General features: G+C 39.6%; 1 protein-coding gene across 1 annotated transcript in view; it reads left to right on the plus strand.

Annotated features, from left to right (window-relative positions):
* The window catches only part of NALCN (sodium leak channel, non-selective), a 550,494-nt gene that overhangs the window by 231,085 nt on the left and 302,785 nt on the right, over nucleotides 1–16,624 (plus strand). Inside the window, exons 9-11 of the mRNA XM_063425294.1 lie at nucleotides 9,174–9,316; nucleotides 9,541–9,645; nucleotides 16,174–16,260. Of these exons, the coding sequence (XP_063281364.1) occupies nucleotides 9,174–9,316; nucleotides 9,541–9,645; nucleotides 16,174–16,260 (335 nt within the window). The remainder of the gene's footprint in view (nucleotides 1–9,173; nucleotides 9,317–9,540; nucleotides 9,646–16,173; nucleotides 16,261–16,624) is intronic.

Below are 16,624 nucleotides of genomic sequence, written 5' to 3' on the forward strand. Positions count from 1 at the left end.
AACGTTTCATGTTGGAACAATAACCACACCATGTTCTTCAACTAAGTATTTTGGGCAGACTATTTAGAGAGTCAAGTTGTTTACATTCATAAGGATATGTTACAAAGCTGCTACATTTGAGCTGAGCACTGCAATGCTGTGTGAAGGAGACCAACAACGTTTCTGAGAAACCTCTATCATTATTTTTTCTGTCTTCGTTCTAAATATGTCACAATAAGAACATCTGAAAGTGCTACATTCTGGATAACCACCCAGTAGGAGATATCCAGGTTTTTAAGTGCTTGAGGAAAATATCTACGCACATGTAAGGGAAAGAGAGATTGACTAATTAAATTTAAAACACAAGAATTAAAATGGCAAAAAAGATGGTAAGAGAATGGGTTGTGTGATCTTTTTTTTATATGGTTTTGTATGAAACTGTATGATCTGGTCAGATCCCATTTTTTTTCTGGCAGTGCTACTAGCTTGAGTGCATTGTGGTGTAAAAACCTACAGAGTTATTTACTAAAGTGAGAATTCAACATGAATTAAAAGTGATTTCAAATTTAAAGCCAGAGCAGTTGAATGGAAAACATAGCTGACTTTGAGATTTTTTTGGCTGCCTTAATTTGAAACTCACTTTGAATTCACTTTGAATTCTCATTTTAGTACATAACCCTACTAGTGTCACCAGGAATAACCGGTGTTTCTAATTGGTAAAGTTCAGGATCATGTGTGATCTAACACACAAACTATAAGTCAGCCTATAGCCTCGAACAGATCTGTAAATTCCAGAATAGAGTAAGAAAAAGAGAAAGTATTGCAGTCACTGAATGGTCAGACTTAATGCAGTCAAAGATAGCAGAGAGGTAAAAAGATTGGAAGGCTAGCTTTGATAAACAATGTTTAAATAGTTTTGACAAGTCAGAGGTAAGAAAATAAAGGCTGTGAAACAAGCTGAGTCAAGCACTGAATCAATAGATCATCAAAGTAAATGCTAGAGGGCAAGATACCAAGATAGGGCAGCAGAACAGATGGATTTAACTTTTATAGCAACGTTTTCTGCCAGAATTGAGCCATCATTCTGCTGTGCCACAAAACACCCAAGTGGAATTTGGCACTGCCACTTCTACTCAGAGTCATTTGGCTACAAGCTAAAGGTGCAGGCAGCAACTGCAGACATCTGTCGGCAAAACATCTAGAACTTTGGTGGCAAGTCAGGCCGAATGTCTCCAGGTGGTAATGCTTGTTTTCATTGTGCTAACTTCAAATATGGAATCAGAGATCCCAGAAAGGAGGATTTCTGGGCAAACCCTGCAGCAACTCAACGAAGAATAAATATACAGTGTATATTTTATTTTGCTATTGAGGTTTGAATTTGGCATGTTGCCAACAGGAATGGTATTCTATGTAATAAATGTAATAAATCAGACTAACCCCTTTCAATATTATTAATATGACGTCTAGAAAAAGAATGTGCATAATACCTCATTCAAAGCCATTTCCTCAAATACCCTTTATTTCTTTTTAGAGCCATAATAGGTTTCTGAAATGATACCATTAATTTCTCTGCATACCTGTGAAAATTGGATACATCTGGAACACTATGCTGTTAAATTTATCTAATTGCAAGTTCATTTTCATAGATGATCATAGACATGTTACACAAATTACTCTATGTGATTTCTACATTCAAGTGTTCATGATTGCTTGTTTTTTTTTCCTCATCAGAAAATCTTACAAGCACCAAAAATTATATGCTGTGCAGTTCTGCTAGCTGATTGGAATGATTATTGCAGAACAAATCATGGGGGAAATCGTTTTGGTGATTTTTTTTTTGTTTAAACAATTTGTTTCTTTAACACCATTCAACTTGTTTGAAAAGACAACATTGTTACACAGGAGATAAATAAGTCTTACAACTTTTTCAAGGTGGTAAAGCATCACATACAACACAGACATATATTTTATATTTTTCAACAAATACCAAACATCACTGTCATTTGCCTGATGCGATATGTTTTGAAAAATACCACTTTATATTTATTATATCAGTGGTAGGCAACATTCGACACTTCAGATGTTGATAATGCTGATACAATACTGATACTGACATAATACTGGCAAAGCATCAGGGGTGATGTGGTCCACAATATCTCAGGTGATAAATATTGCTTCCTCTGTGTGTGTGTGTGTGTGTGTGTATATATATATATATATATATATATATATATATATATATATATATATATATAATTTTATTTTTATTTTTTTATTATTTTACTTTATTTATAAAATATTTTACCAGGAAAGATATATTGATATTTCTCTCGTTTTCAAGTATGTCCTGGGTCCACAAATAATTGCATTGTTACATTAGGGTACAATAAAATACAAAAATAATATTACTACACAATAAATACAAAATTTAACATAGAACAGGTAGGAAATATATAATCAACCATGACAGGTGCCTTCTGTTTTGAGGTATGTAGAGAGGGATCTCTTAAAGGACTTTAGGCTTAGGGAAGATTTTAATTTGTGCGGGAGGTCGTTCCACAATTGCGGTGCTCTGTAGGAGAAGGAGGATCGGGCTGCTTTCTTTTTGTATTGAGGTAGACTAAGTAAAGTGTTGGTACTGGATCGGAGGTTATAGGAAGTGGGAACAGCTGGGGAAAGCATTTTGTTCGGGTAGGTGGGAGTTTCCCAGACAAGCTCTTAAACACAAGGCTGGAAAGATGAAGGGTGCGTCTGGATTCCAGCGACATGCCAGTTTAGTTCTTTTAGCATGTCACAATGGTGAGTCCTGTAATTACATTGTAGCACAAGTCGGCAGAACGAGTTATACAATGTGCTGAGTTTATTAATGTGGGATTGCGATGCAGATGCATATACTACATCCCATAATCAATTATTGGCATCGGCATTTGCTGTACAATCTTTTCCTTTACTGTAGGGCTTATATATATATATATATATATATATATATATATATATATATATAAAATGTTAATGTGATAGAGACAATTGCAAATATGTGACCGGACATGTTGTAAGACTAGCACTTTTTTTTTAAATTAATTTACATCAGGAGTGAAGCAGTCATGTCTAAATTCAGCTCTAAGTAGGAGCGTATGAAGAGAGGGCATGAGATAGACATGGAGATGATAGGCTACCTAACAATAATACAAGCTAGAACTGAGACATACAGCTATGTTCATGAAAGCATACATTGTAAAACGAGTGATAGCTATATCTCAGTGAGGTTGGGTAATTAGGGTGACCACCACCACATCCTATCACACTGAGGCTTGACCAATATTCCTGAGAGATTCTGAAAATAATTACAACAGGTGAAGACAGAGTAAAAATAACCAATATGACATTGAAACTAATGAACAATCTGCCATTGTGTGGACACATTAGAACATAAGAGTACAGACTATGTTGTTAGCAAGGTATTATAAATTCAGCCTATGACTCTGCTTGGAAGGTGCATTGTGTCAGGCCCGGTTGCCACTAGCCACTCAGTAAAGCTTGGTGTAATCAGCCCAGGACAGTCCCTCTGGGGAGCAATTCCCCAAGGTTCTTAGACAGTGTACAGACCAAGGCCCTGTCGGGGATCTAGGCCTGAAACGCGGGGGACTGATTGCATCGACCTCCAGATCCTGTCATGATGGGGCTGTGGCCCAACACGTAGAAAAGTTGATAAACGTATTACCGGGCTTTAGATGGTCAGATTTAACATAGAAAGAATAGTCAGAAACAAAGCCTAAGTCAAGGACACCGACAGGAGCATAAGCGAGAAGACAAAGCCAAAGGATTAGGGATATCAGAAATACTGATAACCAGGACAAACTGAGATAAAAAAACAGATAAGGATAAACAGAACGTGCTGTCGAATAACCAAAGTAAATGGAAACTTATCCATACATGTCCAGTGCTAAAATGGTAGAAGGAACTGTTTAAGAATAGCCAAAACCAAAGTGCCTACCAAATGTATTGTAAAAATATCCTTTAGAGACTAACAAATAGCATATTGCCTCTTCAAGTTGTACTGCTTTAAAGATTTAGTACTGAATCACTGTTAACCTAATTGGATTACCAGTAATTTGACTATTATAGCTCAGTGCTCACCACCTTCTTTGGTTTGATGTATGGCTAATGAGGAAGCAGAATTACTTGTTATTGTGTTTAGCCAGTTGCTACTGGGCATAGAATGCTTTAAAAATAAAAACACTGCACACAAACTCCTAGCACCATAACCATATCAGAAAATTGTAGTGATTAGGATGATTTTTTTTTTTTTTTTTTAATATACAGATGTTTAAAATGCTTATATATGCAGAAGTTTATGATTCAAGCTGGGAGTTAAAATCATCATGGAGATATACGAGAAGTCATAAAAAGGCAAAAACAGGGTGGCAGAGCCTGTACGCCAAGCCGACTGGATGTGTGCCAAGTCAGCTGATTTCCTGGGGATAACCCAGAAAAAAAGCTATAATCGACACTGCAGTGTGCTATGTACACAAATTGGCTTCTAGGCAAATCTGTAGACATCAAACACGTAATTCTTGGAAGTCAGGAGCCAACGTATGACTTTGAAGCCTGCACGCGACTGCGGTTGCTCTCCTCACTCTAAATGCTAATCGAGCAGTACTATCACACTCTAACTCCCCTTTGGACTGACAGATGCCCACTGGACTGATCAGCATCAAACATAACTCAGTGGATCTCTCCCACATACAATCAGGACATGACTATACTACCCATAACAGTGGATGCAAGTATTCTTGGATTACAGAGCATGGCCTCGGAAAGAGCAGATCGATATGGCCTTAATGATAGAATCCTGGCATTGCTGGAGGCTGTATTTGGAGAGTTTTCTGACCACCTGGCTAAAGGGTAAATGGGCCTTGGCCCATTACACCACCCACATAAGCTGAGGACCAAAGCACTAGTAGGCAATGGCCTGCATCTTCAAAATGAAGTCCATGTGATGGATGTAGCTACCATGTTACTATATTTTATCCTGTTTGGTTCTGTTTTCTATTTTCTTCTTTACCTTTCTTTTAATCGACATGTACCCCACCATAGTGCCCGGTTCCAGTGGAGTTCTAATGTTCGCTTAAAATGTTGTCTACACTACTTTACTTTTTATAATGCTTGATATTTTATAGCAGTGGTTCCCAAACTTTTTAAGTTCAAGGTGCCCTTAATATTTCAATATTTTTCCAAGGTGCGCCAAGTAAAAATAATTTCCAAGCTTGTATATATGTATAGTGCAGCGGCATATACTGGGTCCTTGTTCAGCAGAAAAGCTTGCCGTTCAAGCGCAGATCCAGAACCTAATCTCGAGAGGGGCACTGGTAGATTATTTAAAGAAACAATTGAGCATTTTGTAGTGGTTATGGTGCCAGTAGTACAGTAGTGCTCTCCCAGAGTAAGTTGACAACTTACCTGGGATCTGTAGGAATAGGGGCTGTAGTAGGGGATACGGGCAGTAGTGTGTCTGAGGGGTGCAATATATGTGTGTGAGAGGTGCATTGTGCGTGCGTGTGTGTGTTAAGGATGTAGTGTGTGTGTTAAGGATGCAGTAGGTGTGTGTAAGGGGTGCATTGTGTGTGTATGTGGGGCAGTTTGTGCATGAGGAGTACAGTGTGTGTGTGTGGGGCAGTGTATGAGGGGTATAGTGTGTGTGAGGGGTACTGTTTGTGCTTATGGAGGGGCAGTGTGTGTTTGTATGGGGGTAATGTGTGTATATGGGGGGGCAGGTTGTGTGTGGGGGCAGTGTATGAGAAGTACAATGTGTGTGAGGGGCACTGTTTGTGTGTATAGAAGGATAGTGTGTGTATATGGGGTTAATGTGTGTGCATTGGGGGTAGTGTGTGTATGGGGGGGGGTAATGTGTGTGTATGGTGGGGCAGTGTGTGTGTAGGGGGAGTTATTGTTGGTCTGTGGGGGTAGGAGGGCTGATAAATAAATACTTTTTTTTAATTAATACAAGTTTTTTAATAAAAAAATATATATTTTAAAATCCCCTCTCCCTGTTTACCTTTGCCTGGGAGGGGGGACAATCCTTGGTGGTCCGGTGGGGAAGCCATGGCGGTCCAAATGGTGATAGTGAACTCTTTGAGCCTCAGGAATTGCTAGAGTTAACTCTTGTGAGATTCGTAACGTTGCCATGGTAACCACAGAAATGCTCCGAGCTTGCGAGAGGAGAACCCGGTGGAGCTGCAAGTTAGAGCTCCCCTGGGTCCCCTCTCTCTCCCAGGGGAGCTCCCTCCCGATGCTATGATCTCCCCCGGCAGGGGAGAGGGAGACACAGTTCCCGGTGCTATCATCATATGATCCCTGCACAGGGAAAATATCTTGCAGCTCCCCTGTGTGCCCGTCGTGGCACCCCAGGGCACCGCAGCACACAGTTTGGGGCCCGCTGTTATATAGTGTAGTATGTACCACTGTCTTTGCATGTTTAAAATTAACGAAAAAGTGCAGTTATCCACTCTTTTACTTTTTCCAATGTCTTTGCTTATCTTACGCCACTGCAAGGGTTGCATACTTATTACACCTCTGCGAAGGTTAATTTATGTTGACCTGTTATGCCAAACATTTACATGCTATCAAAAACAGTGTCTATTGTACTGTGAATGTGTCAATACTTCAATAAAATATCATCAATAAATTGTGCTCAGATGGAATTCCAAGCCTCAGTTCTTCATGATGCCTATGAGGTCAAAATGTTTCAGATATCTCCCCTTCAACCTTGTAACAATATATTAGTCTTGGATATCCTATTTAAATAAAATACTTGCATGCCTTTAGTGAATGGATGAGACACCTGCATGTAAATTTCAGGGAACACACCATCATTTTTCATATTTTTAATTTGCAAGATAAAATATAAAGAGCATATTGTTACTCTCTTGCATGTTTAAATCACTTATAAAGGGTCAAGTTAAATGCATTAACTTAAAGGGACATTATAGTCACCAGAACAATTACAGCTTATTGTATTTGTTCTGGTGAGTAGATTCATTCCCTTCAGGCTTTTTGCAGTAAATACTGTCTTTTCAGAGAAAATGCAGTGTTTGCATTACAGCCTAGTGATACCTCCACTGGCCACTCCTCAGATTGCTACTAGGGGTGCTTCCTGGGGCAGTGCTGCACAGTGAGCCCTTTGCATGCAGACACTAAACTTTGCATGCAGACACTAAACTTTGCACCCTTTGCATGCAGACACTAAACTTTTCTCATAGAGATGCATTGATTCAATTAAGGGGGAGATGCTGATTGGCCAGGGCTGTTGTTAACTTGTGCTGGCTCTGCTCTTGATCTGCCTGCTTGACAGTCTCAATCCTATTTGAAAGCATTGTGATTCGCTCACATCACCACTTCTAAAGATGTCAGCAGACAGCAGGCAGGTCAGGGGCAGATGCAGCAGCTACAGACTTGAACGCAAGTAAGATTTTACTGTATTTAGGGAGGCAAGGGGGGAGGGAGTGGAGGCGGAGGGGGCTAGATGGTGGTCTTAATACTATAGGGTCAGGAATACATGTTTGTGTTCCTGATCCTATAGTGGTCCTTTACATTATTGTAAGGATTCATAAAAATACTTCTTCTGTAGTGGGAGTTTGAGTGCTAAATTCTGTGTTTTTTAGCAACTTATTTTGTGACACTTCAATAAATCTCCTCTATTTAACTGAACGTTTCCAGATCATAGGTATTATGTGAAACTAAAAAAAAAATCTATTACATTTCAATGTCTTAATCTATTGGAAACAAATGTACGAATGCATGCTTGCTACACGTGGAGACTACTACGGCTGATTACTTTTCTTTTTTTATGTCTGTTGAGCTGTATGCATTGTGTTCTAATGCCTCTGAATACACATAATTACATACTCAAAGTAATCTGTGCTTTTTCTTTTTTTAAACCATAGGTATTTATTTTTTATTTTTTTAATCTTCAAATTATATGGTTTAATTTCTTGTAGGTATTAAGCCAAGCATTACTAATCATGCATGATTAGAAAAAGATAAAAAAATAAAAAAAAGTTTAAATTATGAGAAAATAGTTAGGATGTGGATTACTCAGTAGTAACAAATGGATATTCATCTTTAGCGCTTGGCTTGACAAAATTAATCTTGCGGATACTTAATCTTCATGTACGTTTTAAGGAGCACATAAATGAGCATGTGATGCTTTTGTGCTGTTGGTAATTTTTTTTACTAAACTTAGTCTAAAGAGGCAGAATTAAGAAACAAGAGTTAAATCGGAGCACACAACACACAATAGCACAATGAGCTTATGGTTTAATTTTCTTTAAGCCATGAAAGTTCAATTTCCCCTGAAAGGCTCTTTCATAAAATTCAATGAAGGAGCAAGTATTGTGGTTCAGCATATGCCAACCAAGTCTATAGCACCATCCATGAAAAAATGAACAGAGCTGTTGGTAAGCTGAAAGAAGCTGACCAAAGTTTATCAGTTGGAGCAGCTGTTTAATTGTCATTGTTTCAATGAATGACACTGCGACATGGCTGGACTACACATCACATAAGGACTTTCTGGACTGGGGTTTATAACGTGTTTAGCATTCAAATAAAGGATAATGGCAACGCAAAGGGTATAAATAGAATTTAAAAATGGGGATTAGTTCATAGGCAAGTAAGTAAAAACAACCACCTATTGCATAGTTCTAGCTAGCCTTTTAGTCCTCTCACCACACTGCCCCCCATTTTGTAACCGCCAACATCTGCGGTGTCCCATCTTTGAATGCTTAATTTTTGTTTTCAATTTTTGTGCAGTGCTTACTTGACCGAAGACCTTTCTGATTTCCTCAAAATTGTGTTCAGATTGTGGTGATAGTTGTTTTAATTACAGGGCACGAATGTGCAGAGTAGTCATTGGCCAGGTAAATGCGTCTCTCGAAATTATATTGCGTGACAGTACTCAGGGAGAGAATGCAACGGGATTTGACAGTTTTCCGTTAACAAATCTTACAATCTATTTGTGGTTTTAAGAATATTGATAGATTTTAAAAAATGGACAGATAATATAATATATTATTATAAATTCCATATGTATGTTTCAACATTGAATATTGTATTATCAAAATAAAATTATTGCAGTAATGCTATATTGCCTGCTTCTTACCAAATCTGTTTTCTAAACAATTGTTTCTTTTCCACAGGAACCAGCATATTTACAGTTTATGAAGCAGCTTCCCAAGAGGGATGGGTTTTCCTCATGTATAGAGCAATTGACAGCTTCCCCAGATGGCGTTCCTACTTCTATTTCATTACTTTAATCTTCTTTCTTGCCTGGCTTGTTAAGGTATTGCAAAACTCTTTCTGAAATATTTATTTCTAAAATATTTTACCAGGAATGATACATTGAGATTTCTCTCATCTTCAAGTATGTCCTGGGCCCGCAAACATTCCATTGTTGCAATCTGATATTAAAAATACAAAACCATTTTAAAATACATGTACCAATTTATTTTCCAGTCTGATTATATGTTTAACTAAATGTAATATTTCATACTGATCTTTTTCTAGAATGTCTTCATTGCTGTGATTATTGAAACCTTTGCTGAAATCAGGGTGCAATTTCAACAAATGTGGGGATCTCGTAGCAGTACTACTTCAACAGCAACCACTCAGGTAAACTGTTTTAAAAAGTAAAGGTTTAATTGATTTTATTTTGTAGAATAGGTTACCCAAAGCTTTCTTTCAAAAATGGTTGGGTTAGAATTTACATCGGGTACTTTTTAGCAAACACCATTGAAACCAAAGGAACAATTATGCTGTTGCTTCACTTTTTGAATTTTGCCCCTGAAAAGTTGTTTATTTAAGTAGCCTCCAATGTCTGTTTATCGTACTAAAGGACGCTTTATAAAGCACGTGAAGCACTTCAGTAAAGCACGTAAATCATTGCATATAAAGCACTTTAACTTGAAGTGTTTTAGGGGTTAAATGTCCATACGGGCATATTTTATAGAAGCGCCTTGGTGAGTCATAATCAAGAGCCAGAAGCGCATGTCCATCTGGTCCCAGGAAAGAGAGGGTTGCACAACCAGCCGCTGACGAAATCGCTCATCGTATCTCCACCAACTCAGCCCCCCTTAGGTGTGACACGCATTCCAGATAGTGTCCTGGTAGCAGAACAATGCAGAGCACTTCTGGGGAGCCTTCTCCCCAATGACGCTAGCCAGGATGGAAAATGCCTGGGTACATTTCCCAAATGTCTTAGGAATTTTCTGATAGCAGTATTTTTCCTTGTTTTTTTTGGAATCCTTACCATCCTTCTCAACATAGGGAGAGCTTCCTCCAGTGGCTGGAGGGAAAATATCTCTAGGAAATCCCTTTTCCATTTCTTCTTCCTAGTTTCTTGCTTCAAGTACAAGCTAGATCAGCACATATAAGCAGCGCCCGAGCCACATCTGAAACGCCCACTAGCTACTGCACAGGACGCCACAGGCAAAGGGGGACCCGAGGTCGCCGAAGGCAACGGACCACTACCAACTACTGCCATAGACACAGGGGGCTCCGAGGAATGCGCAGTAGGGGACAATTGAGCTGGGATCCAAACCATCCTGAGCTGACTATCCAGAGGAGACTCCACGCTAATTTTTACCCCCTGCTCCCACTGATCTAGAAAAAACCTGCAGACCTGAAAGGAACCCACCCAACGCGGGAGCTGCCTGGATAAATGAAGAAGGAACATCGTACTCACCAGCCGATGCCCGGCGATCGGATCGCGGCATAACAAGCGCAGAAAGTCGAGGCAGATCACTCTGAATTCCACCTTCACTGTGTTCCTCAAAGGTGTCCAACACACCACCTGCTGGGCATTTCCAGGAACAGCAGCCAGGTCCTATAAGAAGAGCAATGGAGAGGAGGTGAGCCCATGCGCCACAATAGGTGGCAGCAGAAGGAAGAGGGGACCCAGAGGGAGCAGAATAGAGGGCAGAGGGTACCCAAAAGGGACAGGCACAGAGGTAAGAGCAGGGAAGGAAATAGGAGGAGGGAGGACAAAGAGGGGGGGGGAGGAACAAATGGACTGGAGGAGGCAGAAAGGAAACCAGTTTGGGTGCCCTCCAGAAGGCAAAAGGGGGGCACAGGGGCAAGACCAGGGAAAGGAGGGGGGAGGGAAGAAACTGAAGGGGGAACAGAGGAGAGAGACCCATGGGAGCCATCCTCACTGGCAGAGGAGGCCCCAGACCCATGATAGGTCCTCCCCCCAACCCTCAACGGCAGTACTATGGTATTCCGTGTGGCCCTGCAGAGCCTACTCACCTCCAGGTCCCCAGACACAGCCCTGCCGCCTGCCTCCTACTGCCTACGGCCCGAGCCCCAATGCCGGAGGCCACAGGTAGCGATGCAGCTGCAGGAGGGGGTGGCCGCAAGTCCTGCGCAGCGGTAGTAGGCTGCTCATCCTCCACGGTAGTAGAAGGCTGCGTGTCTGTAGCCTGGCCTCGGCCCGGGCTCCTACTCCTCAACCGGGCCCCAGGTGCAGCATTCAGGGAGAGTCTGCTAATGCGGCCTCTAGGAGCAGGGGCCACAGGGGAGGCCCCTGAAGGAACCTGGCCGCGTGGGGCAGACCAAACCGGCAGCCATACCCTGATTAAGGTGAGCATATTGTTCGCGAAGGACCCGGCCACCATCTAGCGCAGCAGCAGCAGCTCTAAAGGGGTGCCAGAATAGCCTCAACATCCATCCCTCAAGCAAATTGACTACAGGCACAGGCCAAACAGGAGCAGACCGAGGGGAAGCTGTTTGCTGGCCTGAATCCCAAGTAAGACCATCCCACCAAACTCACACACCACATATTCCCACCCACACATACACAACCAATCACAAGCATCCATCCCTACACTCATACATGTCCCCTTGTCCGCTTAGCTGTGCTATCTCCCCAGGGCCTTCACACAACAAAAGACATACACTCACAGTGACATAGCACACAAATCTATACACGCGAAAATAGCTGCATGGCTGCAATGTAGTATTTGGGATAGAGCCACAGAAGGTGTGAAGGAGGACTTATTTTGTATCCAAATGTTACTTTCATGTTAATGTGAAGGATGAAGAGAAGATTCCATGGTCTAGCATAACAACATAAACAGTTATCAAAACGGTTATCAAAAATAGTTGTTAATTATTGCTTCGTAACTAAATAAAAAAAAAAAAACAGTAATGCAGAAGGGAAGCATAAATCATATGGGCAATGAATGAAAAACAATTATTTTCAGTAGTTAGATTTTTTAACGTATATATTTGTATTTATTTTTCACGTTTGTACCTCAAGATACACACACCAGCAAAATGATGGATGGTGAAAGGCTGAATAAAAATCTCTCTTCATATGCAAGCTCTAATACAAAATGTAAAGAGGCGGGGTGGAGTGGGATGCTTTTTGCAGCATGTCAGATTTTGTTCATTGTGACATTTGCTTAAGGTCAAATGATCTGAAGTAGTGTCCCTTGAGGTTCTATGTGACAGTTTAGTTTTGTATCATACAGCTGGTTTACCGTAACGTCTCAAAAAATGTTAATGCCAACATAAAGAAAACATTCTTCAAATGAGAAATCAGTAAATAAATCTACAATTTGTTATTGAAGCAGGTGTTGAAAGTTATTGCGTCATCAGTTCTTGGATGATACCAAAAACTTGGAAGCCACGATTCTTTGTGTGATTGTAGAAAACAGGAAAAATTACGTTAACTTGAGTAGCTAGGGTGCAAGTAGATATATCTTTGTCAATGTGAGTCTACCACTGCCCAAAATAAAATCTAACCAATAACCAGGAAATATCACTTAAGAATGACTTATACTGCAGCAATGAGTGGCTTTTAAAATTAAACCATCAAAGTGTGCCACCTGTGTGCAAACAAACTCATGTGTTACATTCTATGCACTGGTAGGTAATGCCAGGCTATAGAACAAGTCTTCTAAATGCCGACGTGCATATCACATAACGATTGCCATTTCATAGTAGCCACATTCATTACCACATTCTAAGCTGCCACTGAAAGCAGTAATGTGACACATATATGTCTGAAATTATAACATGAAGCATCAGTTGGAGTGGTGTATACTTGATTATGATTATTCAGCTATGTGGGTTCAATAATCATGAATAGCCATTCGGTGGACTCCAAGATGACTGCATAGTAACAACTGCATAATACTAGCAATTACGTGTTTTGCAAGAGACTAGCAATGGTGTTTGAGGATTAAGGCCATTCAGCTGTCGATCTTTGATTAGTCATTCAAGTATATAAAAGCTACCTGCTTTTTCTGTTAAAGATTAAAAATGTCTACATCAAGAAGTAGAATAAGTAAAGAACTGGAAAATAGTTATTACCATTTCTGCATCACAATACCTTGAGACAGAAGTACCATGTGTTCTACAAAACTTAAAGAAACTAAAAGCATTAGGAATACAAACTGTATACAGGAAACTACCAATTCCTGCATTTCTTTAGTGTCCTTGTCCTTAGTTAAAAACAGTCCCCTGCCCCCTGTTTTCCATAACAATCCCACGACATTAATGAGGAGGCATGGCTTCTATTGACATGGTTCAATTCAATGCTCCGCATTGAGGAACGTTGGGGACCTGCACGCGCATCCATGTTTCCACATAGGAAAGTGTTGAATCAATGACCAACATGACCAAGTTTTACTGAGTTTCAGGAAGACAGCCACTACAGGTAACGTTGTTGGCTTAAAACCACCACTGCACCCAGACCACTTTACTGAGATGAAGTGGCCTGGGTGGCTTTAGTGATCCTTTAATAGTGGGTCTCAGTATATACTGAATGTGTCTACCACACTGCCAAACAGAAACTTTACATGAATACAATACAATAGTGGAAGACTTCACATTTTATTTGCTTTACCTTCCAAAAGGAATGCACTATATTGAAGGCTCTCAAATATGTATGTGCTCCTCTAATCATTGAAGTTGGTAATTTTATTGCTATTTATTTTTTCTGTACATACATCACAAGTATTTTTCCAAAGCCATAAGAATGAATTGTATTTTCTATGTTTTCTTTTTTAGAAATGATTGATGACAGTAGAATATTTCTCTTGTCCTTGCACGTTTTCAAAGTTTATTGTATTTGTATTGTATTTTCTTACACAACACTATGTGTTCTAAAACATGTTGTGTTCCCTGACTACTGGTACTTTTGTTAAACTCAAGTTGAAAAAAGTTCCTGAGACATTGTCCAACTCTTTAAATGTCATTCTTAGCATACTACCTTTCAAACAATTCACAATTTCTTTTCTAGCCTACGTCTCTAGCCTTATCAAAGCTTAAATAAAAGCACCTGTCTCTTACATTTCATACTCTAAAGTGGACAAATATAGTGAAGAATGTTTTTTTGTCTTCTTTTTTGTGTGTGCAAATTACTATTGTCTCTTTGCTACAATTATTTTAACAATATCAAATTTTCTCTTGAAATGATGATTAATCATGATGTCAGTCCTTCACAACTTAACACACAAAATTTCACCTTGAACAGAATGCATCTGTGACAGGTAAATTGGGCCTGTCATCCACAAATGGGTGGATGACCTGGTCTATTTCAGGTACATCTAGTATTTTAATCGCTTGCTTTTGCTAGCAAAATTGATGGCAAATGTTATTGATTCAATTTTTCATGTATCTATACGGTACCAAGTCAGGTCGGGGTCTACTCATATAAGGCTTTAATAGATTAAAATTGTGTCTGTGTATGAGCCACCATTTAATGACATTTTTAAAAAATGTAGTTTTAAGACAGACACATTTTTATCGACTATACACATACCTGGGCACCGTGTGTTTTTGTCCCCCTGAGTTGTGATGTGCTCTATATTCTATAGTCTGTTCAAGCACATTCTACTTTCTTTGTGTTCACTCTGATCCCAATAATAATCTTAACAAATACATAATCATCTATAAAATTAGGTTGAGGTCTGCAGGTTTCTTGTTGATGTTCACCTTATATCACAAATTATTCCAATTTTATGGTAAACAAGTATATGAAAACCTTAAAGGGACATTATAGGCTCTATAACCGTTTCATCTGATTAAATTGATTATCATACCTGGTCTTCTGGCGCTGTCCCTCCAATCAGCGTTAAACATTTCTCGAACATTTTATCACTAAATGAGGGTCCCTGGCTGGCCACAGTCTGGCCCCCACTGGTGGTATTGCTAAGGCAGAGATGAAAAAAAGAAAATACAACTCCAGCATTTGGCTTCAGTGGTGCAATGGTGGTTTGTTCAGCCATCCAACAGAATGGGCAATATTTCAACACTAAACTTGTCTTTATCAAGCCGTGTATAAAGTGCATAATACAAAACTTTTAATGGGTGTACACATCAATATCAAACCAATTAATACACTGCAAACACATGTGTTAAATCAAGTAGTAAGTAAATGAATAAAGTCACCAAGCGTTACTCTCTCATATCCATCTCAAAAGAAAGAAAATGTTGTCTTAAAGCAACATCAATAAATTAATCACCATTGCACCACTAAAGCTGAGTCTTGGAATTGTATTTTCTTTTTTACTATTTGGAATCCCATGGAACAATTCACAAAAAAATTGGATTCAGTTTGCGCCGCCATGCAAGTGCAAACCACCCCAACTGCTACCTCTACCCGGTGCCACCTAAAGTTTCACAGCGTTGCCATGGTAACCCATGGAAGTACTTTGATAAACATTTGGGTGACCTGGGCTGGCTGGTGAGGTAGATCATGGTTCTCCCCAATGACCGGGATAATCATAGAGGAGGGAGCCTTGGCCCATGGCCCAGTGGTTAACATACTTTTCAGCATGGGCCTGGAGCAGGAGATCCATCATCCTCTATGTTAATATGACCCTACCACAACACAAGTATAAATCCTTACCTTAGCATTCAAAAAACAAACAACAAAAACATTTTACTGACTGTGAACTCCCCACAGTTGCTCGAGAAAAATATTTTCTCTACATACATCTTTCACTAAGTTTATGTGTTTTTGTGTGCGTGTGTCTTGTTTTACCTATTGAACAGTGCTGCCGAATGTGTTGGAGCTATTTAAGCAGTTGCAATTATGTTTCAACAACTAATAATCAAACTAATGAAATGGCAAGGAACCTCACAGACGAGCTCATGTTAATTTGCCTCATATCTGTTTTTATTTTCAAGATGTTTCATGAGGATTCAGCAGGCGGATGGCAACTAGTGGCTGTAGATGTGAATAAGCCCCAAGGCAGAGCTCCAGCATGTCTACAGGTACTGTGAATTTTACTCTGTTAACATTTTATTTGTAACAACTTGGAAACAAACCTGGAAACACTAAAAAAATATATATATGTTGAAATGACAAGAATATTTTAAGGCAAGTTGGAAAAATTCTCCAACTCGCGATTCTCCTGCTTGGTTGTATTTGGCTAACATTTTCAATTCCTTTGTCAATTCCTAAAGTTCTCCAAATGTCTGTGCATGTAGAGTATAAACACAGATAGAGAGAATATGGACATACCAACATGTAATAGTAATGTATCTTTTAAGTGTGTCCTAGAGGTCCTTTAACAAATCTTCCAGATTTGGTAAAGCTGTTTGTGTGGGGGAATTTCTACATGCCAGGGTTCAGTTT

The sequence above is a fragment of the Pelobates fuscus genome, chromosome 1, assembly GCF_036172605.1.
Source record: "Pelobates fuscus isolate aPelFus1 chromosome 1, aPelFus1.pri, whole genome shotgun sequence".
Classification (NCBI taxonomy): Eukaryota; Metazoa; Chordata; class Amphibia; order Anura; family Pelobatidae; genus Pelobates; species Pelobates fuscus.